The 24,427-nt window shown below is 71.3% G+C and overlaps 5 protein-coding genes across 6 annotated transcripts; 2 read left to right on the top strand and 3 right to left on the bottom strand.

The window, feature by feature from the left end:
• The first annotated feature begins 745 nt into the window (after window positions 1–745).
• Window positions 746–9,172, top strand: CARNS1 (carnosine synthase 1). The gene is made up of 10 exons (XM_054828879.1): window positions 746–788; window positions 2,739–2,772; window positions 3,698–3,929; window positions 4,222–4,311; window positions 4,675–5,162; window positions 5,532–5,712; window positions 6,191–6,276; window positions 6,861–7,092; window positions 7,192–7,463; window positions 7,680–9,172. The coding sequence occupies exons 2-10, from the start codon at window positions 2,755–2,757 to the stop codon at window positions 8,904–8,906; spliced, it is 2,826 nt and encodes a 941-aa protein (XP_054684854.1). The 5' UTR covers window positions 746–788; window positions 2,739–2,754; the 3' UTR covers window positions 8,907–9,172.
• A 2,051-nt stretch (window positions 9,173–11,223) lies between these two features.
• Window positions 11,224–15,375, top strand: RPS6KB2 (ribosomal protein S6 kinase B2). Of its 2 annotated transcripts, none has more exons than XM_054826932.1 (15): window positions 11,224–11,346; window positions 12,137–12,171; window positions 12,275–12,395; window positions 12,506–12,574; window positions 12,644–12,791; window positions 12,878–12,935; window positions 13,020–13,120; window positions 13,208–13,298; window positions 13,449–13,539; window positions 13,701–13,808; window positions 13,891–13,953; window positions 14,043–14,120; window positions 14,218–14,325; window positions 14,486–14,538; window positions 14,868–15,375. In XM_054826932.1, the coding sequence occupies exons 1-15, from the start codon at window positions 11,275–11,277 to the stop codon at window positions 15,034–15,036; spliced, it is 1,365 nt and encodes a 454-aa protein (XP_054682907.1). In that variant the 5' UTR covers window positions 11,224–11,274; the 3' UTR covers window positions 15,037–15,375. The 2 variants fall into 2 exon arrangements, with proteins under 2 accessions (XP_054682907.1, XP_054682906.1); XM_054826931.1 differs by having other exon boundaries at window positions 14,426–14,538.
• A 236-nt stretch (window positions 15,376–15,611) lies between these two features.
• On the bottom strand, window positions 15,612–17,450 carry PTPRCAP (protein tyrosine phosphatase receptor type C associated protein). Its single transcript, XM_054828549.1, has 2 exons — window positions 17,216–17,450; window positions 15,612–16,418 (listed from the first exon to the last, which is right to left on the bottom strand). Exons 1-2 carry the CDS (start codon window positions 17,216–17,218, stop codon window positions 15,792–15,794), a joined length of 630 nt encoding a protein of 209 aa, XP_054684524.1. The 5' UTR covers window positions 17,219–17,450; the 3' UTR covers window positions 15,612–15,791.
• A 433-nt stretch (window positions 17,451–17,883) lies between these two features.
• CORO1B (coronin 1B) lies at window positions 17,884–22,028 on the bottom strand. Its single transcript, XM_054828547.1, has 11 exons — window positions 21,952–22,028; window positions 21,146–21,348; window positions 20,919–21,041; window positions 20,682–20,811; window positions 20,388–20,569; window positions 20,096–20,215; window positions 19,920–20,024; window positions 19,689–19,834; window positions 19,548–19,605; window positions 18,862–19,158; window positions 17,884–18,530 (listed from the first exon to the last, which is right to left on the bottom strand). Exons 2-11 carry the CDS (start codon window positions 21,344–21,346, stop codon window positions 18,405–18,407), a joined length of 1,488 nt encoding a protein of 495 aa, XP_054684522.1. The 5' UTR covers window positions 21,347–21,348; window positions 21,952–22,028; the 3' UTR covers window positions 17,884–18,404.
• A 410-nt stretch (window positions 22,029–22,438) lies between these two features.
• GPR152 (G protein-coupled receptor 152) lies at window positions 22,439–24,108 on the bottom strand. The gene is made up of 2 exons (XM_054827804.1): window positions 24,017–24,108; window positions 22,439–23,681 (listed from the first exon to the last, which is right to left on the bottom strand). The coding sequence occupies exon 2, from the start codon at window positions 23,663–23,665 to the stop codon at window positions 22,529–22,531; it is 1,137 nt and encodes a 378-aa protein (XP_054683779.1). The 5' UTR covers window positions 23,666–23,681; window positions 24,017–24,108; the 3' UTR covers window positions 22,439–22,528.
• Between the last annotated feature and the right edge of the window lie 319 nt (window positions 24,109–24,427).

Genomic DNA, 24,427 nt, shown 5'->3' with positions numbered 1-24,427 from the left:
TGTGTCACATGTGCTGTGCCATGCTGTGCCATGCCGTGCCGTGCCGTGCCACACTGTGCCACATGTGCTGTGCCATGCCGTGCCATGCCGTGCCGTGCCACACTGTGCCGCGCCGTGCCGTGCCATGCTGTGCCATGCTTTGCCATGCCATGCCGTGCCACACTGTGCCACATGTGCTGTGCCATGCCATGCCATGCCATGCCATGCCGTGCCGTCCCGTCTGCCGTGCCATTCCCCACGTGTGATGCCATGCCATGCCGTGCCATCCCCCGTGTGCTGTGCCATGCCATGCCATGCCACGCCACGCTGTGCCGTGTCGTGCCGTGCCATGCCATTCCCCGTGTGCCGTGCCGTGCCATGCCGTGCCGTGCGGTCGGGAATAGCTCCCGGGGCGGGGGGACATTTCAGCCCTGACATTTCTGCTCCGCGGTGTCAGTTTTACAGCCGGCCCCGGGTGACCCCGCCGGGCTGTCCCCGTCCCCCGTCCCCGTCCCCGTCCCCTCTCCCGTGTCCCGTACGGTGCCACCCCGGCCCCGCCGCCCCCGGTCCCCGCCTCCCCGCTGCCCCCTTGTCCCGACACCCCAGTACCCCCCCGCCCCGAGCCTCCGCACCCTGCGCCCCCCCCCCCCCCGGGTCCCCCCGGCCCCGCCCCGCCCCTCCCCGGGGCCGCCCCGCCCGGGCAGGAGGCGCCGCCGCTACCGCCGGGACCGGGAGCGGGCACAGCCGCTGCACGGGGCGCGACAGCACCGGACACACCGACCGGCACCGCCACAGCCACCGCCACCGCCACCGCCGGTGGGTGCTGGCACGGGTGGGCGTGGAGGGGGCCCGTGGGGACGGGTGGTGCGTGGGTGTGGGTGCTTTTTTGGGGGGAGTGTGCGTGTGCACGCCCCGGGGGGGTGCTGGTGCTGGGAGGGGTGCAGGAGTAGCAGGAGGTCGGGATTGTGTGTGTGCACACGTGTGCGTACAACAGGGGCTGTGTGCGTGTGCACACGTGCGTATGTCTGCATGTGGGCACGCATGTTTGTGTGCATGTTTGTGTCTGGGTGCATGCACGCGTGTGCGCGTGTCTGCGTACGTGCATCTGTGTCTGCGTGTGTGCACGTGCGTGTGTGTGTGTGTCCATCCGTGTTTGCGTACATGCATGCATGTGTGCATGTCTGCACGTACGTGTGCATGTGCGTGTGCACGTGCGTGTGCATGCACATGCATGCGTGCATGTCTGCGTGTGTGCATGTGCACGCGTGCATGCACGCGTGTGTGCACAGAGCAGCGTGGCAGCGCAGGTGTGCAGGGCTGGGGGCACCCCGGGCTCGTGGGGCGGTTGTGGCCGTGGGGTGCGTGCCGGGGTGGGTGCGCACGGGACGGCTGTGCCAGGCGCAGCCGGGTGGCCGTGGGCGGCAGGGCGTGCAGGGCTCTGCGGTGCGGTGGCCGCGCTGGTGGCTCCGTGCCTGCCGGTGACGGTGACAGTGATGCCGTGGGCAGCTGGAGCTAAGCCGGGGGACGTGCGGCCTGGCAGCTCCACCATGCTGGGGAGAGGGAGACGAGGCGGGGGGGGGTGGTGGGGGGAGGCCGTGCCCAGCCTGGCCAGCTCAGGGACGGGGTGACGGGGGCACCCTGCCACACTGAGCCACCGCCCCAGGTCCCACCACGGCGGCGTGTCCCCACGGCGTCCCTACTGTCCCTTGCTGTCCCTAGGGACGGGGACAAGGCCAGGGGCAGGGGTGCAAGCCCTGGCTCGGGGCGAGGGTGCCAGCGCCTGGCGCGAGGTGCCTGTGCTTCCCCCCCCCCAATCCGTGGAGGGGACAATGGGGCTCTGTGCCGCCTGCTGTTGCCCGCTGCCTAATCCGGGGCACGGGGACGGGGGACGGGCACCCCGGGGTGGCACGGGGGGGTTTAAAGGCCAGAGCTGCCCAGTGTCCCTTGTGTCGGGCGTCCCCGAGCCCCGGTCCCCTGCGTGCTCTCAGGCCACGGCTCCCACCCCAAGGTACCCAGGGCAGGCGTGGGGGACACAGCTGGAGCAGCTTGGGGACCGCAGGGCCACCCCCCAGCTGGGGACGGGGGCTACACAGGGTGGTCCCCAGGCTAGGGGGGGGACAGGGACCCCTGTGGTTGTCCCATGTGTGGGTCTTGGGGGGTCCTTGTGCTGGCAGATGCTCACTGGTGGGCAGGGGACCGAGCCATGTGTCCCCCTACCCTGTCACTGGGTCCTGGCCACCCCAGAGGGACACCCCACGGGGCTGTAGGAGCTGGGCTGGGGGAGCCTGGGTGGGTGGCTGCAAGCAGGCACCGCTCAGCTCCGTGCCTCAGTTTCCCTCCATGCCCGGGTCTGCCAGGCACCCTGCTGGGAGCTGGGGCACCCCATGGGGGGGTGGGAGGGGTGGGGGGGGCGGGGAGGCCCCAGCTGCCTGGGTCCACACCCCCAGGGCACCTTGGCACCCTGGGGCAGGGGGTGCCCCCGGCTGTGCTGAGCTGGCGTGGGATTACACTAATCCCTGCTCGGGCTCAGCCGGAGCTGCCGGGGTCACCGGGGCTGGCACCGAGGGGACAACCGGGGGTCACCGGGGCTGGCACCAAGGGGTGCCCCAGAAAGGGTGCCTGGCCCCGGTGGGTGCTGCAGAAGGGGTGTCCTGGGCACTGTGGGGCTGGGGAGGGGGCTCCCTGGCTTTGGGTGGGGGTGGCCAGGGGGTGATGGGTCCCCGAGGAGCCCCGCTGACTCTGCCCCTCTGTTCCTTGCAGCCCCTTGTCACCAGGATGGTGAGTGACCCCCAGGTGTGGGGGGGGTCCGGGCGGAGGTGGGTGCCCCATCCCAGTGGGGCACAGCCCCGGTGGTGCCGGGCGCTGCCGTGGGGAAGCAGGCGGCGTGGCGCGCTGTGCCCACCCGCCGCGTGACCCCGCAGGGACAAGGGGACGCTTTGTCCGGGAGCTGGCAGCCCCGGCGGCTGGCACTGCCCCGCATCCCCGAGGTGGCGGCTCTGCGCCCGGCACCCGCAGCCCCCCAGCACCCTGACACCCCCACCCATGCGTGGGCAGAGGTGCCCTGTGCCCCGTGCCAGCCCCTGACCCCCACGGCTGCCCCAGCTCCCCCATGCCAACCCCTTGCCCCCATGTCCCCCATGCCAGCACCCTACCCCTATGCCCCCCCCCCGGTGTCTGCCTCGATGCCAGCCCCCTGCCAGCCCCTTAGTCCCGTGTCAGTCCCATGCCAGCCCCGTGCCAACCCGTTAGCCCCATGCCACCCCTGTGCCAGCCCTGTGCCAGCCCATTAGCCCCCTGCCAGCCCCTTAGCCCCCTGCCAGCCCCTTACTCCCGTGCCAATCCATTACCCCCGTGCCAGCCCCCTGCCAGCCCCTTAGCCCCCTGCCAGCCCCTTACTCCCGTGCCAATCCATTACCCCTGTGCCAGCCCCGTGCCAGCCCCTTAGCCCCCTGCCAGCCCCTTACTCCCGTGCCAATCCATTACCCCCGTGCCAGCCCCGTGCCAGCCCCTTATCCCCATGCCAACCTTGTGCCAGCCCCGTACCAGCGCCATGCCAGCCCCCTAGCCCCCCGCCAGCCCCTTAGCCCCACACCAGCCCCATGCCAACCCATTAGCCCCGTGCCAGCCCCATGCCAGCCCCTTACCCCCATGCCAACCCCTTAGCCCCATGCCAGCCCCATGCCTGCCAGGTGCCAGCCCCATCTCTGCCCCCCCCCAGCTCTCCATGGACCAGACCAGTGCGGAGCCGGCTCCGAGCCCGAAGGAGCAGGAGTGGGCAGGGCCGGAGGCGCTGTGCCCGGGCTGGCTGGAGGACGAGACCCCTGATGGCGAGGTGTCCGAGGACAGCGGGGACCCCGAATGTGCCACCCACGCCTACGAGCTGCTCCAGAGCGCCCTGCGCCAGGAGGGGCTGCCCCAAACGCTGGACCGATCCGCAGAGCCCCGCAAGGGTGGGGGGCACGGGGGAGGCTGGGATGGGGGGCACCGGGGCTCAGGGGGCTGGGAACTGGGGGTGGCAGGGACTGGGTGGTGATGGGGGGCATGGTGCCAGGCTGGGGACATGGGGGGTGGCAGGGACGAGGGGGCATGGGAGGGGCTGGGATGGGGGGCGGCAGGGACTGGGTGGTGATGGGGACATCGGGGGTGGCTGGGGACTGACAGCTGGGCTGGGGTGCCAGGGACAGGATGGCAACTGGGTCTGTCCCCCCGTCCCGGGGCTGTTAAGCCTTGCCTTGCTGGCAGGATTTGGCCCGCTGGACATGACCGTCTGCATCCTGGGCTCCCCCACCGCCTTCCTGCCCGTCCTGCTGGAGGGTGGCAGCCGCTGCCCAGGTGGGTACGGCCCCCCCTGTCCCTACCCGGGAACCCACAGCGGGTGCTCCCCACATCCCACCTGGCTGCTCCAACCCCGGGCCAAGGGGTCCCCCACACCCCCTTGTGTCTGTGGGACCCGGACTGGGAGGGAAACTGAGGCAGGGGATGCGGGTGGCACCAGCCCCCCCCGTGCCCCACATCTGCAGCCCCATTAACCCCAGTACAAACCAGTGCTGGCAGCAAATGCCGCCCCAGGGTGCCGGGGCAGCCGCAGCATCACTCCCCCCGTGCTCCCTCCCTGGGTGGGTGCCCCTTTGCCCCCCCCCACGGTGTCCCAGGGCAGGGGACCAGGGACAGCCGCTGCCCGCTGCCCACCCGCAGGTGCCATGGTGCTGTGCCTGTCACCCGCCTGGGCCAGCCGGGTGCCCTCGGAGACGTCCCCAGGTGCCTGGTCCCTGCTGCTCTCCCGGGGGGTCTCCTTCGAGGCGGGGGGCCACAGCGCCCTGGAGACCTTCGTGCCCCCCCGCCGGGCCAACTACGTGACGGGCACCTTTGTGGCGGGGGGCCCCGAGAGCGGCTGGGTGGGCGAGCTGGCCCGTGACCTCGACTGCCCCATGGGGGGCTCGGTCCCGCTTGCCCGACGGCTTGAGGACCCGCTGGTCACCCGCTGGGTGCTGGCGGCCCGTGCCAGCCTACCCGTGCCCCCCACCCTGGCCTTTGTCCTGGGGCCGGGGGGGCACCTGCCCGTGGACCCGGCGCCCCCCGGGGTGAGGCTGGTGCGGCTGGAGGACCCCCAGGGCCAGGAGAGCCTGGTGCAGGAGGAAGTGGGCGCCTTCCTGGGGGGCACCGCCATGGAACCCTACAGCCAGGTGGGCATGGGGGGACACGGGGGGGCACCCACGGGGCACGGCGGGAGGGGTCGGCAGGGATACGAAGGGCATCCATGGGGCACAAGGGCGGGGGGCACCCATGGGGCATGGTGAGGGGTGGGCAGGGACACGGGGGGACACAGCTGGGGCTCAAGGGTGGGGGGCACACATGGGGCATGGCGGGGTGTTCAGGGGCACCTGTGGGTCACACGTTTGTGGGGGTGTCACCGGTGACACGGGGTGGTGGGGTGGCTGTCGGGGTGGTGGTGGCACTGGGTGGCCCGGCGATGGGGTGGCACGGGGTGGCCCGGTGGCACGTGTAGGTGGTGGGGGCGGCCACGGTGTGGGGTGACACAGGGGTGTGCGCAGGTGGTGGTGCGGCCGGCGGGGTGGCGGTGGCGCGGGACGGGCGCCCGCAGCACCCACGGGAAGGCGGAGGGGGCGGCGGTGGCGCAAGCGGTGGGTGCCCGGCTCCGTGGGCTGCGGGAGGAGGACAGCGTCCTGCTGGAGGCCCTGGTGCCCACCGCCCACCTGCCCGTGCCCCCCCCACGTAAGGCCCCCGCCCTCGGGCGCCCACCACCCCGGGATGGGAGGGAAGGGCCCCCCGGGCTCCCCTGGGTCCCTGCAGCCGTGCTGGCCACGTGTCCACTCCCTGGGGGGGGGGGGGGGTGGCCACTGGGGCAACCAAACTCCTGGGCTACTGGGGCAGGGCATGAAGGTGCCACCACCCTGGACCCCCACGGTCCCCTGGGGTAGGGGTGGGGGGAAGGTGGCCACCCTGGACCCCCCCGGTGCCCTGGGGTGGGGGTGGTTGGTGGGGTGACCCCCTTTGACTCCCTACGGTCCCGTGGGGGTGGGGGGTGACAGTGGCCGTGCGGGTCCCCGCAGTCCCCCGGGGTCGGGGTGAGCTGGGGCGACCGCGGTCCAGCACGGGGTCCCAGCAGCCCACGGAGGGAACCGGGGGTGGGTCGGGCAGGGACCCCTGTCCCCGGGCGGCGGCCGTGCCTGCCCTGTCCCTCGCCCCCCAGGCAGCCCAGCCCCGCGGCTGCCCGTGGCCCTGCGCATCTGCACCCTCGTCTGCAGGTCCTGGGGGGACCGGCCCCAGCTCTGCCAGGTACGGCCCCCCCCTCGCCCCTTCCCACCCCCCCGGGACAGCGCACAGGCTCCTCCCCTTCGCCTGGGTGGGGCGTGGTGGGCGTGGCCGTGGGCATCCCCACCCGCGGGGGGGGGTGTCATGGCTGTGAGCGTCCCACCAGGCTGTGGGGTGGTGGCACATGTCCCCGTGCCATGGTGGCCCCGCATGTCCCCAAATGCTGGTGGCCATCCATGTCACCATACCTTGGTGGCCCTGTGTGTCCCCAGGCACTGGTGGCCATTGGTGTCCCCATGGCATGGTGGCCCTACATGTCCCCAGGCACTGGTGGCCATCCGTGTCCCCATGCCATGGTGGCCCTGTGTGTCTCCAGGCACTGGTGGCTGTCCATGTCCCCATACCCTGGTGGCCCCGCGTGTCCCCAGGCACTGGTGGAAGCCCATGTCCCGATGCTCTGGTGGCCCTACACATCCCCAGGCACTAGTGGCCATCCGTGTCCCCATGCCATGGTGGCCCTGCGCATCCCCAGATGCTGGTGGCCATCCATGTCCCCATGCCCTGGTGACAGCCCGCGTCCCCACGCCTGCATTGGCACATCCCCGCAGGTGGCGTGCGGCGTGGGGCGCGCCGAGGCACCGGTGCGGCACGGGGCGGCGCTGCCCCAGGGCCTGGACACCAGCCTGCAGCAGTGGGGGGTGGTGGCCCCCGGCCAGCGGCAGGCTCTGGCCACGCGGCTACAGGGGGCCGCCGAGGCCGCCATGGCCGCCCTCCTGGCCGCCGAAGCCGAGCTGAGCCCCCAGCAGCGTGGTGGCGCCCGCGCCCACACCGATCTCCTGGGTGAGTGCAGGGGGAGCAGCGCCGGTCCCCAGCGGCCGCCCCACGGCGGTGACATTGGCACCACGGTGCTGAGTGCGGCGTCCCCGTCCTCGTCCCCAGGTGTGGACTTCTTGCTGGCGTGCGTGGATGACACCCTGGAGCTGGTGGCCCTGTCCGCCAACAGCCAGCGGTGCCTGGAGACCTGCCTGCTGGCCGAGGGCATGGGGCGCGCCGTGGGGGAGCCCCCCGGTGACCTGCCCCGGCTGGTGGCTGAGGCCCTGCTGCACCGGGCGCAGCGTCACCTGGTCGAGGACAAGGACATCCTGCTCATTGGGGCCGGCGGCGTCAGCAAGAGTTTTGTCTGGGAGGCGGCGCGCGACTATGGCCTGAGGGTGAGGAGGCTGGGGTGCCGACTGGTGGGCACTGCCATCAGTAGGTTTCAGAGTGAACACTGGGTGGCACCCCGCACACAGCAGTCACACCGTAGCCGTGCCCACACCTCAGGCGGTCGCTCTGCTGTCCCAGTTGGTGTGGGGGGGTGGCAGAGCTGCGGGGCCAGGGTGGGTAACCCCCCCCACTGCCATGGTGACACCTCTCTGGGGACGCAGATCCACCTGGTGGAGTCGGACCCGGAGCACTTTGCGGCGGGGTTGGTGCAGACCTTCCTGCCCTATGACAGCCGGGAGCACCGGCGGGACGAGGAGCACGCGGAGCGCGTGACGGAGCTGGTACGCGCCCGGGGGCTGCGGCCCCACGCCTGCCTCTCCTACTGGGACGACTGCGTGGTGCTGGCGGCACTGGTGTGCCAGCGCCTGGGGCTCCGCGGCAGCCCGCCCGCCGCCATCCGCGTGGCCAAGCAGAAGAGCCGGACCCACCAGCACCTGCAGCGGTGCCGCCGGGGCCGCCCGCCGCCCGCCGCCTTCGCCGTGCCCTGCCGCCGGCTGCAGAGCCACGGGGATGTGGAACGGGCTGCCGGTGCCGTGCCCTTCCCCGCCGTGGCCAAACTGGAGTTCGGGGCGGGTGGCGTGGGCGTACGGTTGGTGGAGAGCGCCGGGCAGTGCCACGCGCACGCCGCCCGGCTCTGGCGTGACCTGCGGGACGACGCCGACCACCCGGGCATCGGGCTGGGCTGGGGCAACGCCATGCTGCTGATGGAGTACGTGCCGGGCACCGAGCACGACGTCGATTTGGTGGTCTTCGAGGGACGGCTGCTGGGCGCTTGGGTGTCCGACAACGGCCCCACGCGCCTGCCCGCTTTCCTGGAGACGGCCGCCTGCCTGCCCTCCTGCCTGCCCGCCGACCGGCAGGCGCAGCTGGTACGGGCAGCCCTGCAGTGCTGCCTGGCTTGCGGGCTGCGCGACGGCGTCTTCAACGTGGAGCTGAAGTTGGGTCCGGGCGGTCCCCGGCTGCTGGAGATCAACCCCCGCATGGGGGGCTTCTACCTACGCGACTGGATCCGGGAGGTCTACGGCCCCGACCTGCTGCTGGCGGCCGTGCTGGTGGCCCTGGGGCTACCGCCGGTGCTGCCCGCTCGCCCCGTGCCCCGCGCCCACCTGGCCGGCGTTATGTGCCTGGGCTCGGAGCACGGGCCGACCCTGGGGGGCGGCGGGGGGCTGGCGGCTCTGCGGGCGCTGCAGAGTCGAGGTCTCGTCCGCCTCAACCGCCTCTTCGAAGAGACGGCGGGGGCCGGGGAGTACGAGGAGCCCTGCCTGAGCGTGGCCTGCGGCGGGGCGACGCGGGCAGAGGCTTGCCTGCGCCTGCTGGGGCTCTGCCAGGCGCTGGGCATCGACTCGCCCCGGTACCCCGTGGAGCATTTCTTATCCCACTTCAAATAGCCCCGGGCAGGCAGCGGGGCCGGCGGGGACGCAGGGGGTGCAGGTACCGACCCGCTGTCCTGGCACCCCCCCCTCCCGCAGCCCCGCCGCCCCGGTCCCTGGCATCCCCCCGGCACCCCGTCCCGTGGCATCCCCCTGCTCCCCTGGACCCCAATCCCCTGCTCTGACACCCCATTCCCTAGCATCCCCCCCATCCTGGCATCCTCCCTACTCCCCCGCCACCCCCTCCATCATCCTGGCACCCCATCCCCTGGCACCCTCCCCATCCTGGCACCCCATCCCCTGGCACCCCATCCCCTGGTACCCCCGCCATCCTGGCACCCCATCCCCTGGCATCCCCCTGCCCTGGCATCCACCCCCTCCCCATCCTGGCACCCCATCCCCTCGCATCCCCCCCTACCCTGGCACCCCATCCCCTGGCACTCCACCCCCCCATCCTGACACCCCATCCCCTGGCACCCCATCCCCTGCTCCCCAACATCCCCCCTGGCATCCCCCCCTCCTCCCCTGTCCCCCCCCCTTGTCCCCCCCCTGCCCTGGCACCCCTGAACTCAGCCCCCAGTGTCCCCTGTCCCCACAGCTGGGGGGTCCAGTGCCCCTCCCATGCCAGGGGACACGAGGGGGGTGCTGACCCCCCAGCCCACCCCATGCCATCCCCAGGGCAGGGTCCCCTGTTAACGAACCTTTGCTAACGGGGGGGGTGAGGGCAGACACGACCCCCCCCCCCCGAGGCACCCAGGCCACCCCACCAGTGCAGCCTGGGGTGTGCTGGCACCCACCAGCACGGGGAGACCCTACAATAACAGACCTGCGTGGGGACACCCTGCAGTAATACACCTATGTGGGGAGACCCTACAATAACAAACCAGCGTGAGGGGGACCCTGCAAGAACAGAGCTGTGGCAGGGAGACCCTACAAAAACAAACCAGCGTGAGGGGGACCCCACAGTAAGAGACTTAGGTGGGGAGACCCTACAATAACACACCTTGAAAGGGAGACCCCACAATAACAAACTGACGTGGGGAGATCCTACAATAATAGACCTGCACAGGGAGACCCTACAATAACAAAGGAGCACCCAGGGATTCCCGGTGGTAGCAGAGCAGCTTCCCCCCCTGGGAAGAGATGGGGAGACCCTGTGATAAAGGGTGGTCACTGGGGAGACCCTACAATAACAAACCAGCCCCAGGGACCCTATATAACACCCAGGACCCTACAATAACACACAGCCCCTGTAGCCCCCATGACCCTACAATAACACCAGTGACCCTACAGTAACGCACAGCCCCTGTAGCCCCTGCGACCCTACAATAACACCAGTGACCCTACAATAACACCCAGCCCCTGTAGTGCCCCAGACCCTACAATAACACCAGTGACCCTACAATAACACACAGCCCCTGTAGCCCCTGCGACCCTAGAATAACACACAGCCCCTGTAGCTCCCACGACCCTACAATAACACTAGTGAGCCTACAATAACGCAGAGCCCCTGTAGCCCCCACGACCCTACAATAACACCAGTGACCCTACAATAACACACAGCCCCTGTAGCTCCCACGACCCTACAATAACACCAGTGACCCTACAATAACACACAGCCCCTGTAGCCCCCACGACCCTACAATAACACCAGTGACCCTACAATAACGCACAGCCCCTGTAGCCCCTGTGACCCTACAATAACACTAGTGACCCTACAATAACACCCAGCCCCTGTAGTGCCCCAGACCCTACAATAACACACAGCCCCTGTAGCCCCTGCGACCCTACAATAACACACAGCCCCTGTAGCCCCCGCGACCCTACAATGACACCAGTGACCCTACAATAACACGTAGCCCTCGCGACCCTACAATAACACACAGCCCCTGTGGCCCCCGCGACCCTACAATAACACCAGTGCCCTGCAGCAACACGCAGCCGTCTCGGCCCCACAGTACCACTAGTGCCCTACAAGCCCGCGTGGACCCCGAGCTGGGTCGGGGCGGGGTGGTGGCGGGGGGGGGGAAATCTCCGTCTCTTTCGGGGCGTTCCTCCCCCTTCAGCTGTCGTCACGGCGGCGCCGATGAGGTCACAGCGACGCGGCGGAGGCGGGGCAGCCCCGCAGCCCGGGGCCGAGCGGGGGGTGCCCAGTAAAGGCTGTGAGCGGCCGGCCTGGCTCTGTCGTTGTCCCTGCGCGTCCCCCGCCGCCGCCACCCCCCTCCGGGACCCCCGCGGGACTACAGCTCCCGGCGTGCCCCGCGGCGGGGATGCCGGGGGTCCCCCCCGGTGACGCGCGGGAGGGGCGGGGCCACCGGGGCGGGGCCACCGGGGAGGGGCGGGGCCACCGGGGCGGGTCCCTCCGGGGTCCCGGTGCGGCGCCGTCATGGCGGGGGTGTTCGACATCGACCTGGAGACCGAGGAGGGCAGCGACGGGGACGAGCCCGAGCTGGGCGCCGTGAGCCGCCACCGGGGCGGGGCGAGGGACCGGCACCGGGACCGGCTGGGGCGGGGATCGGGGACGGGAACCGGCTGGGGACCGGGGGGGGTGGGGAGGGCGGCACCGGGACTGGAGATGGGGGAGCGTGGACCGGGGATGGGGACGCGGCGACCGGGACAGGGACGGGGTCACTGGGACCGGCCGGGGACGGGGGACCGTGACGGGGGCGCGGATGGAGGCGGGCGGGGGGTGAGCGGCACCGGGACCCGGTGGGGACGGGGCGACCGAGGACAGCGGAGGGATGCGCCGGGGCCCGCGCGGTGCTGGGGACGGCGGGAGGGACGGGACGGACGGGCAGGAGGTTGGGCAGCTGAAGGAGGGGGGACCGGGACGGGCACCCCGGGGTCCTGCCGGTGGCGGGGCCGGGGGACAGCCAGGGGCCGGGGGTCCCGGTCCGGCTCCTCCCGCACGGCCGGGCAGAGGGAGGATCCCGCTGGGCAGGGCCCTGTCTCAGCCCAAAAACATCCGGCTGGGCCGGCGCACAGCACCTCTGCCTGCTGCGGGCACCCTGCCGCCTGCCTGCCTGCCTGCCTGCCCTGGGTCCCTGCCTGCTGCCTGCCTGCCTGCCCTGGGTCCCCTGCCTGCTGCCTGCCTGCCTGCCTGCCCTGTGTCCTCTGCCTGCTGCGGGTCCTCTGCCTGCAGTGGGGCTGCTGCCTGCTGCAGGCACCCTGCCTGCTGCCTGCTGCCATGGGTCCCCTGCCTGCCATGGGTCCCCTGCCCGCCACTGACTGTGGGTTCCCTCCCACAGGAGATGGAGCTGGAGCCCCGGGGGAACGGCCTGGAGTAAGTGGGGGGCCAGGCAGGGGGGGACAGGCAGGGAACAGGCAGGGGGGACAGGCAGGGAACAGGCAAGGGGTCCGTCCCCTCTCACCCGCTGTCCCCACAGGCCGGTGGGGCACTACGAGGAGATCGAGATCTCGGAGAGCAGCGTCAACAACGGCCCTGAGCACATCGGTCCCCACTGCTTCGAGCTGCTCCGCGTCCTGGGCAAGGGTGGCTACGGCAAGGTGGGGGGCACGGCACGCCGGGGCGGGGCGGGGGGGGCTTTGGGGTGCTCAGGGGGATCCGGTGCTGCCCGATGGCATCTCCAAACCAACCCCCTTCCCCGTTCTTCCAGGTGTTCCAGGTCCGCAAAGTGCAGGGCACCAACACGGGGAAGATCTTCGCCATGAAGGTCCTGAAGAAGGTAGCGCCGCCCCGGCCCCCCCGGACCATTCGGGGAGCCCCCCCCCCCAGCTCACCGCCTCCCCCCCAGGCCAAGATCGCCTGCAACGCCAAGGACACGGCGCACACCCGGGCCGAGAGGAACATCCTGGAGGCCGTCAAGCACCCCTTCATCGTTGACCTCATCTACGCCTTCCAGACGGGCGGCAAGCTCTACCTCATCCTGGAGTGCCTCAGCGGTAAGGGGAGGGGTTCAGGGGGGGACACACCAAGGTGGGGGGGCCAGGATGGCTCAGGGGGTCCCGCTTGGGGTGTCTTCTTGCAGGTGGAGAACTCTTCATGCAGCTGGAGCGGGAAGGCATCTTCCTGGAGGACACCGCCTGGTAGGGATGGGGAGAGGGGACATGGGGGGGGCAGGGGGGGGAGTGGGACCCCGATGCTGCTCACAGTCATCCCCACCCCCCAAGTTTCTACCTGAGCGAGATCACGCTGGCGCTGGGCCACCTGCATTCCCATGGCATCATCTACCGTGACCTCAAGCCGGAGAACATCATGCTCAACAGCCAAGGTAGGCTTGGGGATGGGGAGGGGGTTTGGGGGGGCACGGGGGGGGACTCTGGGGACGGTGCTGAGGCGCCCCCCCCATCTCCCTCAGGCCACATCAAACTGACGGACTTTGGGCTGTGCAAGGAGTCGATCCACGATGGGGCCGTCACCCACACCTTCTGCGGCACCATCGAGTACATGTGAGGCGGGTGCAGCATGGAGGAGGGGGGGACACACCACCCGCTTGTCCCTTGTCCTGGGCCCCCCCCCCCCCCGCCCTGCCCCCAGCTCAGGGCACACCTCCCCTGCACACACACACACCCCACACACACCCCCCGCCCCCCCCCCAGGGCCCCCGAGATCCTGGTGCGCAGCGGGCACAACCGGGCGGTGGACTGGTGGAGCCTGGGCGCCCTGATGTACGACATGCTCACAGGATCGGCAAGTCCCACTCCTGCTCTTTCCTCCCCGGGTGGGGGGGGGGTGGGGGGGTTGAAGAGGGTGGGGGGGTGGTCCCCGGGGGGGTGGGGGATCCCCACGGGGGTGATGCTGAGCCTTCCTCGCCCGCCCGGCTCTTCCTCGCCACCCGGTGCCTCTCGCAGCCCCCCTTCACCGCCGAGAACCGTAAGAAAACCATCGACAAGATCCTCAAGGGCAAGCTGGTGCTGCCGCCGTACCTGACGCCCGACGCGCGGGACCTGCTCAAGAAGGTACGGCACCCGCCCAACTTGTTTATGTAGGTCCTACCAAAACGCCATCTCACGCCCCTCTCCATCCCCCTTTCTCTTCCAGTTTCTCAAGAGAAACCCCAACCAACGGATTGGGGGGGGCCCGGGGGACGCGGCCGATGTGCAGGTACAGGCAGGGGCGGGCAGCGGGGTGGGTGGCAGGCGGACACTCCCCCCCCCCCCAGCCTGACACCCCCTCCCCACCGCTGCCTGCAGAAGCAGCCCTTCTTCCGCCACATCAACTGGGAGGACCTGCTGGCCCGCAGGCTGGACCCCCCCTTCAAACCCTGCCTGGTACGGCCGGGGTGGGGGGCAGAGGCAGGGCGGGCAGGGTGCGCGTTTTGGGGGGGTGGGGGCACCCACGGGAGCACCCACTGCCTGCCCCCCGCAGCAGTCGGAGGAGGACGTCAGCCAGTTCGACACCCGCTTCACCCGCCAGACGCCCGTCGACAGCCCGGATGACGCCGCCATCAGCGAAAGCGCCAACCAAGCCTTCCTGGTATGGGGTCTGGGGGGGGCAGCAGGCATCCCCCCCCTCTGGTGGGGTGGGGGGACCCAGCACCCACCGGTCCCTGCCCCTGACACCCCCCTGCCCGCAGGGCTTCACCTATGTGGCCCCCTCGGTGCTGGAGAGCATCAAGGAGGGGTTCTCCTTCCAGCCCAAGGTGCGCTCCCCCCGCCGCCTCAACAGCAGCCCCCGCACCCCTGTCAGGTACCCACGGGACCCCGGGGGGCACGGTGGGGCTGGGGGGGGCAGGGGGGCAGCGGGGTGGGTGCTGCGGGGCACAGCAGTGGGATGGAGATGGGGGGGTGCTTTGGGATGGGGGGGTGTTGGGAACGAGGGGACAGTGCTGGGGGTGCGGGGGGGGGTCAGGAGGATGGGGGGGCTTGATGCCCGTGGCACACGCTGGGGTTGGGGAAGGGGCTCTGTGGGCAGCACCCCCCCCCCCCGCCGCGGTGGGCAAGGGAAGCCCCTGGGGTGGGCAGCGGTGTGCCACGGGCAGGGGGTGCCCCCTCACCCCCCCATGTGTCCCCTCCCAGCCCCGTGAAGTTCTCCCCCTTCGAGGCGTTCAAGCCGGGGGCAGCGGGGGAGCCGATGGAGCTGGGGGCCAGCCTGCCCCCCCCGCCCGAGGGCACGGCCCCACTGCCCATCAAGACCTCCGTGGGGGCCAAGAAGCAGAAGGGGGGCCGGGGGCGGGTGCCCCGGTAGGGGGGGGGGGGGGGGGGGGGGGGATTGGGGGGGGGGGGAGCGTTACACGGGGGAGGACACCGGGTGCCGGTGGGGCCTGGTGCCCCCCCATGGGGTGGGGTGGGGGGCCCCCGCAATGCTGCTTCTGCTCTGGGCTGCCATGGGCACGGCCCCCCCCTCCCCAGCGCAGTCGTCCCCCCCCCCCCCATCATGGCCCCCTGCCCGCTTGCGCTGCTGTCAGGCGGGGGGTGTGGGGGGGGTGTTTGGGGGAGCGGGGCCCCCCCCAGGGTGTGGCCCCCTCCTGGGGTTAGGTGTGGGCCCGGCTGCTGGACATGTGCCAATTAAAAGACTTGATGAGGCCGTGGTGGTTCTGTGCTGGGGGTTACGGGGGCGGGGGGGAGATCGGCTGCCCCAGCAGGGTGGGGTGCAGGCTCCGCCCCCTGCACTGTGCCCCGCCCCTTATTCCCCACCCTTCCCCGGGCCCCGCCCCTTCCCCGGGCCCCGCCCCTTCCCCGGGCCCTGTCCCTTTCCTTTGGCCACACCCACTTTCCCCCGAAGCCACGCCCCCTCCGCCCCCTAACCCTGACAGCCGTAGCTGGGCAGAGCTGCTTTTTTATTGGCCAGTGCCCAGGCCTGTGCAGCCAGTCAGGAGCCTCCCCTGGGGCGGGCAGGCAGCGGACTGGGCCCTTCTGGGTGGGGCGGGGCGGTGAGGTCACAGGGCGGTGATGTCACGGGGCGGTGATGTCACAGGGTGGTGATGTCACAGGGCAGTGATGTCACAGGGCGGTGACGTTGGGCCGCGTGTCCCCCCACGCCGCGGTCCCCGAGAAGGCGTGGAGGTCGCTGAGCAGGGCCTCGGCGCTGCCCCCCGCCACCTGCCCCCCGCTCGGGGGGCTCTCCCCAACCTCCGGGGCTGCCTTGGCCTTGGCTTTGACCTCCTCCTCCTCCTCCTCCTCTCGCTCCTCCTCCTCCTCCTCTTCATCGTCATCTTCCCTCTGATTTTCCTCTTCCTCCTCCTCCTCCTCCTCCTCCTCATCCTGCGGCCGCTGGTCCTGGCTCCACGGCATCAGCTCTTCCTCCTCATCCCGGAGATCCGCCACCACCACCATCTCCCCGCCCTCGTGGCAGGGCTGCATGGCGAGGCCACCCCGTCCCCGTAGCTGGTACCAACGTCCCCGCAGCAGCGCCAGCACCCGGCGGCCCATGGGTCGGGGATGGTAGCGGCCGGACGAGACGCGGCAGAGATGGTGCCAGGCCACGGCCAACCCCACTACCAGGCAAAGCAGGAGCACCAACAGAGCCCCCACCGCCCGGTCGTTACGGCTCCCCACCGGTTCCCCCGCCGCCGCCAGCCCGGCCAACGCCAGCAGCACGGGTGCCGGCAGGCAGCGCCGCGCTCCAGCCTGCGGGTGAGGGCAACGGAGTCACCGCCATGCGCCTGGCACCCAGCCCGGTCCTTCCCAGCCCTGGGGTAGCCGCCCCATCCCGGAAAGTGGGGTAGGGCTGGGGCGAAGGGCAGCGGACCCTGGGGACGGGGCAGTGCCCCCCCCCGCCGGCGGTGCGTGCCGGGCAGGTGGCCAGCCGGCGCGGGGCCGGCCCTGTGACGGGAAGCTGCGGTTGGCAGGTGCCACAGCACCTGTGGGTGCTGGGGGAGAGGAGCAGGGTCCTGCCACCCCCGCACGGGGGGGTCAGCCCCCCCTTCCCCAGCTGCACAGCCCCACAGCACCCCTCACCCCTTCCCACAGTGCTGCAGCCCCATAGCACCCCCCCCAGCCATCGCTTCAGCCCCCCCCTTCCCCAGCCCCGCACCCACAGCCTCCACCCTGGGCCCCCAGCCCCACTGTGCCGCCCTCGCTTCCCCCTTACCCCCCTCAAAACCTGTCCCCCAGCTCCAGCAGCACCAAGCCCCATTGCCCCCCCCCCAGCCGTGCTGTGGGAGGGGGATCTGCCCCAGGGACCCACCACTGCTGTGGCCACCCCCCCGCTCCGTCTCAGCCCCTGCTGCAGCACCAGCTGCGGGGAACCACATTTGAATGAAGCACAGCCACCTCCTCCAGATTTAGCAGGGGAAACTGAGGCTGGAGAAATGCCTCCCCACCCCCCCTCCCCGCTCACTCCAATTCTGGGAGATGCCCCCCACCCGGTCCCCCCGGGTTCCAGAGGGCCCATCACCCATCCCATCTGTTTTTGGGGTGCTTACCATCAGCGGGTGCTGCCGGAGCGGGTCCTGGTGCTGCAGGCGCGAGCCGTGTTGGGGCCCCCCCCGGCGCTTCCTGTCCCTGTGCAGCGGATGTATCAGTGCGGGGGGAGGCGAGGTGCTGCACCCCCCTCGCCTACCTAAAATGCACCCAGGGCCCTGGAAACCCGGGGTGGCTGCCAGCCGTGGGGACCTGCTTTGCCCCCACCCTGAGCTGTCCCCCCACTCCTCACCATGACTGTGGGGTCACTGGTACCCCCACCCCATCCTGAGACCGCTGACCCCCCCCCCAAGGCTACACCCGGCTCTCTGGGGACCCCGAGGGGACCCCCTGCGCAGGGCGATGGGACACACGCGTACAGGGGTGCCCTGCCCCACGGCACAGTGCTGCTTTTGGGGGTGGGGGTAGGGAAATCCCCCTGGGGCACGAGCGGCCCCCGCCATGGCGCCCCGTTTCCTGCCTGAGGCGGGTGAGCTCGCACCCGAGCTCGCTCGCACCCGTGACCGCTGCGCCTTCCTGTCCCCTCCTTGTCCCCTGCAGCCATCAGAGCACCCTGGCCCCACAACGAGCCCCCCAACTCCATAGCAACCCCCCCTCCACGTAGCCCCCCCCCCCCCAAGCCAACCCCCCCCACGTCACCTCTGCCTCACCCAGCACTTTTCTTATAAAGTTCTTTATTTGGAGTGAAAATATAGTTTTTGACCCTGCACTGTAAGGGGTGGGGGACAACAGGGAGGGGGAAGAAGCCCCCAAAATATAAGGGGGACAATATTCCACGGTTGGGGGGGCAGATCGTGCCCCTGCCCCACAGGAAAGGGGGGGGAAGACCCCACCCCATGCGAGGAGAGGGGGTGCAGGGGGTAGTGTTTGATCCCAGGAGCAGCCCCCCAGCCCGAGGACATGGGAACGGGGAGGGGGCGAATGGTCCATGATTTGGGGGGGGGGGGGGCAGCACCCAGTAAGGCAATGGGGTTGAGGGGGGAGCTGCCAGAAGGGCGGCCAGCCCTCCCATGGGAGAAGGACCCGGCAGCGGAGGGGGGACCCCAGGGCGGGGTGGGAGGGCTCGGGGGACCCTGGGGCACAGGCATGGTCCCTGGCAGGTGGGAGGGGAGGGGGGTACCGGGGTGTGGGGGTGTGTCTGGCGGGGGGTGTCCCCGTCCACGGTGGTCCCTGAGGGGGGACGCGGGGTCCCTAGACGTGGCCGTTCTCGAGGCGGCTCAGCTGCTCCTCCAGGCGGGCGATGCGCTGGCCCTGCTCCGCCACCAGCGCCCGCAGCGCCGCCACCTCCTGCAGCACCTCCTCCAGCCGCCCGCCGCCCTGCGCGACACCGTCAGCCGCGCCCCGAGGGCCACGCCCCCCCGAGCCACGCCCGGCCCCACCTATGCAGACAACCCTGCCCGCAGCCCTGGCCCCACCCACAGACCCCATCCCACCCCCCGCCCCCTGCCCCACCCAACCTTAGACCCCACCCACCACCCGAGCATGGCCACACCCACCAATAGCCCCACCCACCTCCCCACCCTGGCCCCACCCAGCCATTGCCACGCCCACTCCAAAGACCCCACCCATTGCCCACCCTGCACCCCCTCCACAGCCACACCCACCTAGGCCCCGCCCACCCCAGAGGCCCCACCCACCCCAGCCATACCGTGGGTGCAGAGGGGCCGGTGCCCAGGGCCGGGGGGGCGCTGAGGCGGGCGGGGGCGGGCACGGCAGGGGGCGTGGGGGGCGGCGTGGTGGGGCCGGCGGCGGCGGCGGGGGGGCGGTTCTCGTGGAGGAGGGTGCGACGGTTCACCTTGAGATCCCGCTGCTTGCTGGGGACGTAGGCCTGCCGCAGGGACACCAGCACCGGCCCCGCCGTCCGGCCCGCCACCCACTCCTCCGCCTCCATCGCCGCCTCGGGGCCCGCCGTGTCGGGGTACAGGTCGTCCTGGAACAGATCAGACTGCGCCCCCCCACACGCAACGTCAGAGGGGTCAATGGGACCCTCCCAGGGATGCCCACGCAGACCCTATGGGGACCCCCACCCTGGCACCCCCCACAGACCCCATGGGGACCCCCACCCAGGCACCGTGTCCCACCCAGGGATGCCCACCCAGCCCCCATGGGGACCCCCACCCAACCTGATTGCAGACCCCCACACCCAGGCACCGTGTTCTACCCAGGGACCACCACTCTGCCACCATGTCCTGCCCAGGGACCCTCCGCAGCACCCACGGGGACCCCCACCCAGCCACCTTCCCCCTGCCAGGGACCCCGACCCTGCTGCCGTGCCCCGGGGCGGGGCGTCCCCGCCATCCCCACCACCCCACACCCCTTCCAGTCCCCACCGACCTTCCTTGGCACCGTCATGATGATGGGCTCACACTTGCGCTCGTGCAGCTTGTAGAACCTGCCGGGGGGAGCAGAGGGGGTCATGGTTGGGGAGGGACATGGGGGCCACCCCCTTGTCCCCCCTCATGTCCCTGTGCCCACCTGGCGATCTCGCACTTGCTGACGTCCAGCCCGCGCTTGGGCATCCAGCCCATGCCCCGCTGGGGCTCCTTGCTGGTGAAAGTGTTGAGGAAGTGGATGTAGGGTGGCTCCTCCGTGATCTCAAAGTACCGGATGCTCGAGTCACCCTGGGGACACGGCGTTTAACGGGGTTCACGGGTGTGGGAGCCGTTGGCGAGGGGTGGGGGGGTGGGGGGCACCGCCGGGCTGTACCTTGCCACAGACGTAGACCACGTTGGTGTCGGGGTCGTAGAAGGGCAGCAGAGCCCCGTTGCTGGAGTCCAGCTCCTGCAGCCCCATGGGCTCCTCCAGGTTCTCCTGCGGGGCAGCGCGTCAGCCCCTTGGGGCACCCCGACGTGGTCCCATGGGACCCCCGGGGTGCTCCTCACCGTGTCCCACAGCGCCAGCTGCCGCTCGCTCATACGGCTGAAACCGGTGGTGAAGATCTTGCCGTCGGCCAAGAAGATGGCCCGCATGGGCCGAGCCCCCTCGTGCGCCCGCTCCTTCTCCTGGGGAGGGGACGGGGGGGGTCACCAGCACAGACAGGGGCACCCAAGGGACACAGGACAGTGGGGAGCACCAGGGGACAAGGGCAGGGCTTGGGGGGGTCTCTCCCTGAGGACCAGGGCAGGATGGGGCGTTGGGGACAGGGGCAAGGTGACAGGTCCCCCGGGGACTCACGGCCACCACGGTGCCACGTCGGGGGTCGATGACGCGGACACTCTTGTCCTTGCAGGCGGTGCAGAAGCGGGCGCCGTCGCGGCTCCAGCTGACGCTGTAGATGAGGTCGGGGTGCAGCCCCTCCAGGCGGTACAGCTCCTCCGCCGTGCCCACGTTCCAGATCAGCACCACGTTGTCACAGCCTGGGCGAGAGCAGCGCACGCGCGTGTGTGTGTGGGGGGGGGGTCACCTCGGCCACGTGTCCCCCACCGAATCCCCGTCCCCCCGCCTCCCACCGCCGTGGCACTCCCGTACCTGCGCTCAGCAGGACGTTGCGGGCGGTGGGGTGCCAGGCGATGATGCCCACGCGCTTCGAGTGCCCCTCCAGTACCACCACCGGCTCCGTCAGCGGCTGGCTGAGCCCGTTCTCGGGGATCTGCCAGACCTGCCGGGGGCAGAGGGGGCAGTGGGCAAAAAGCGGGGGGGGTCCCTCGCCACGCTCCCGCCCCCCTCCCTGTGGGCCCCCTCCCCGCCGCCTGCCACCCCCCTCACCATGACGGTGCAGTCCTCCGAGCCGCTGGCGATGACGTGGTCGTTGTGGGGACACCAGTCGATGTCGAGGACGGGGCCCGTGTGCCCGCACACCGTGGGGTACGACTTGTCGATGCGCCCGGTCTGGGGACAAAGGGACAAAGCCGGGGTGGGGGTGGTGGTGCTGGGGGTCACCCACCAGCACGGACTCCCCTCCCGTGCCGGCACCCCGGTATCGTCACCGGTACCTTGTGCAGGGGCAGGACGAGGAAGGCGCCGCCGCCGCTGGCCTCCACGATGATGGCGACGAAGGAGGGGTTGACGGCGCAGAAGGTGCTGTCCCAAGTGACGCGGGAGACGCGGATGTCATCGTAGCACTGCTCCGTCTTCACCGGTTGCCCAAAAACGTGCCGGAATTTGCTCTGCCGCACCACCTTCCGAAACGACATGGCTGGGGCGCACCCCGTGCCGGGGTCAGCGCTGGGGGAACCCCAAAATGCGGGGCACAGCCAGGGACGGGGGAAGTGGCACAGAGCGCCCAGCTGTGGGCCGAGGGAATGAGGGTGCTCCCCGCCACCCCCCCCTCCCTCCGCCTCCCGATGGGTGACGGGGTGCTGGGGGGGGGGGGGGGGGGGGCTTGTCCTCATCCCCCGCCCCGGGTAAAGGGCGGCTCGGCCCCTCCCGGGAGCGGGAAGCCGGGGCTGCCCCGTGCCCGCCGGGCAGAGCAACCCCTCCCTGCCGTGCCCTGCCCACACACACGGGGATGTCCCTCCCGGGACGGGGACAGGGCTGTCCGCCTAGGCAGGGGGATGGGGACAGGAGGGTACAGCCCCGGCGGGACCGGGGCGAGGGGGACCGGGACGGGGGCCAAGGACGGGGCCGGGGATGGGGCCAAGGACGGGGCCGGCCCCTGGGCAGGAGGATGGGGGGGACCTCGGGGGACGGGGACGGTCGCTCTCGGTAAGGGTCCGGGTCCGGGTCCGGGTCAGTCCCCCCAGGCCGGGAGCCCAGGCTGCCGGTCCCGGGAGCCGGCAGGGCCCGTCCCCGCACTCACCGGCGGGCCGGGGCCGGGGCCGGGGCCGGTGGGAGCGGGCGGCGGCGCGCGGAGCCGGTAGCGGAGGCGGGAGGGGGCGGGGGCAGGAAGTGACCGGGACGGCCCCGCCCCGCCCCGCGCATGCGCCCCGCGCTCGGGGGGGAATTGGCGGGGGGGGGGGCGGAGCCCGGTACCGGGGGGCGCCGGGACACGTGGGGGCGGCGGGAGCCGCCACGGCACCGGGGGCAGCGGGGGCACCGCGAACCACTGCGGCACCGCGTGGGGCACGGTCACCCCGTGGGCACGGTCACTCCGTGGGGCAGGGTCCCGTGGGGCACGGTCACCCCGTGGGGCAGGGCCAGCACCTCGCGCGGTGGCCGTGCACAGGTCCCCCGTGGGCATCCACTGAGCCCGTCCAGCCCCACGCCGTGTCCCCGTGGGTGGCCGTGCCCCACTGACCCCCTGCCTGCGTGGGTGTGCACGGTGCTCGACCCACGCGTGGGGACCTCCCCAGGCGGGGGCACAGCGGGGACACGGGGGCACACCCAGCCCTGTGTGCCACCCCACAGCCGGGACGGGTGGGGATGGGGACGAGGGGTCACGGAGCTGCACGTGGGGACCCTGCGGGAGCAGGTGGCATGGGGGTCATGGGTGGCACGGGGGTCGTGGGTGGCACGGGGGTGACGGTGGTGAGTGGCACGGCAATGGTGGCAGCGGGTGGCACGGGGGTGGTGGCGGCAGGTGGCACGGGGGTGACGGTGGTGGGTGGCACGGCAATGGTGGCAGCGGGTGGCACGGGGGTGGTGGCGGCAGGTGGCACGGGGGTGACGGCGGCGGGTGACACGCAGGCGAGGACGGCCCGCGGCAGGCGTGTGAGGCGGTGGCAGGCGCGGGAGCCGAGCAGCAGGTACAGGCAGGGGTTGAGGCAGCTGCCGAGGTTGAAGGCCAGCCCCAGCAGGTAGAGCAGGTGGCCAGGGGGGCTGGGGGCCACCAGCTGCAGCAGCTGGGTGACCTGGAAGGGCAGATGCAGCACCACGTAGGCGCTCAGCGTGGCCACCACGATGCGCTGGAAACGGGTGGGCGGGCGGCCGCCTTGACCGTGCCGGCACCGGGCCAGCACCAGGGCGGCCCCGTGGCAAGCCACCACCACGCCGAAGGGCAGCAGCCCCTCCACCACCACCTCCAGCCAGCGCATCGGCACTTCCCAGCTCCCCCTCTCGCTACGGCACACCGCCACGCCGGGCAGCAGCTCTTCGGCCGACGACAGCGCCGCGTCCGGCACGCTGCAACAGCCCGCCACCAGCCAGGCGCCCACGCACAACGCCGCCGGTAAACGGGCCGGTCGCCGGCATCGGTACCAGAGCGGGGCGGCTACCAGCAGGCAACGGTCCAGGCTGATGGTTGCCAGCAAGAAGAGCCCGCTGTAGTAGCCCAAACCGTAGAGGAACTGGTGGAGGCGGCACAAGGGGGTGCCCAGCACCCACTGGTGACCGTGGGCCACCGACCAGATCTGCAGGACCGAGTTGGCGAGGAAGAGGAAGTCGGAGGAGGCCAGGCTGAGGATGAAGGCGGCCAGTCCCCGGCACCGCAGGCGCCAGCCCGTCAGCCAGAGGGTGAAGGCGTTGGCAGGGAGCCCCACGGCCGCGCAGGCCACCAGCAGCTGCCCGTCCCACGGCAGGGTGCCGGGGGGCGGCAGGGACAGGGTGGGGGGCGACGTGACGTTTGACGGCTCCATCGCCCAGGCTCCAGCACTGTGGGCAGCACGGGCGGTTCGGGATTGCGGGAAGGGGTGTCACCCCTTCCAGTGTCACCCCTTCCAGTGTCACCTCCTCCCGTGTCACCCCATCCTGCAGCACCACACCGTGACCCCCCCAGAGCTCCCTGACCCACCGCAGCGTGGCATTCTCCTGCCCCACCCTCATTTCGGGGTACCCCCCCATGCCTCCCATGGCCTGCGGCATCCCTGTCCCCCACTAGCTGTGCCACCCTGTGCCCACCCCGAGTCCATCGTGCCCCGGCTGAGCCCCGGGATACCCCACCACCCCCTGCCCCGGGGGTCCAGGGCAGTAAATAGTGTAGGACCTACCTTAATCGTTGGGAGAGCTCGGTTGGAGGCGGCGGGTGGGGGGTGCCTGGTTGTGGGGTGCCCTATATGCGCAAGCGGGTGGGAGGGGCTGCACTTTTGAAGCTCTGCCCACTATCCAGCCATCTGGGGGGCAGTGACCCCCCCAAAATCTCTCTCACACCCCCCCCCCCCCCCCGGCACTGATTCTGTGCCTGCGGGGAGCTCTGGGGGGACGACCCTGGGGGCTGGCCTCAGCCCTGCCTCAGTTTCCCCACCTGGCGTAGGGGTGGGCAGGGGGACCCTGCTGCCCGTGATCGGGCAGGGCAGCCGTTGCAGGCAGACTGGAAGCGATCCCGCTATCGCTGCTCAGCAATGGTGACGTGGGGCGGCGGGGGGGGGGCAGCCGTGGGGTAGGACACCCCCTTCTCACCA

This window comes from Grus americana, chromosome 5 (assembly GCF_028858705.1).
Source record: "Grus americana isolate bGruAme1 chromosome 5, bGruAme1.mat, whole genome shotgun sequence".
Classification (NCBI taxonomy): Eukaryota; Metazoa; Chordata; class Aves; order Gruiformes; family Gruidae; genus Grus; species Grus americana.
The sequence above is the reverse complement of the archived record's forward strand: the minus strand, read 5'-3'. Positions and strand labels throughout refer to the sequence as shown.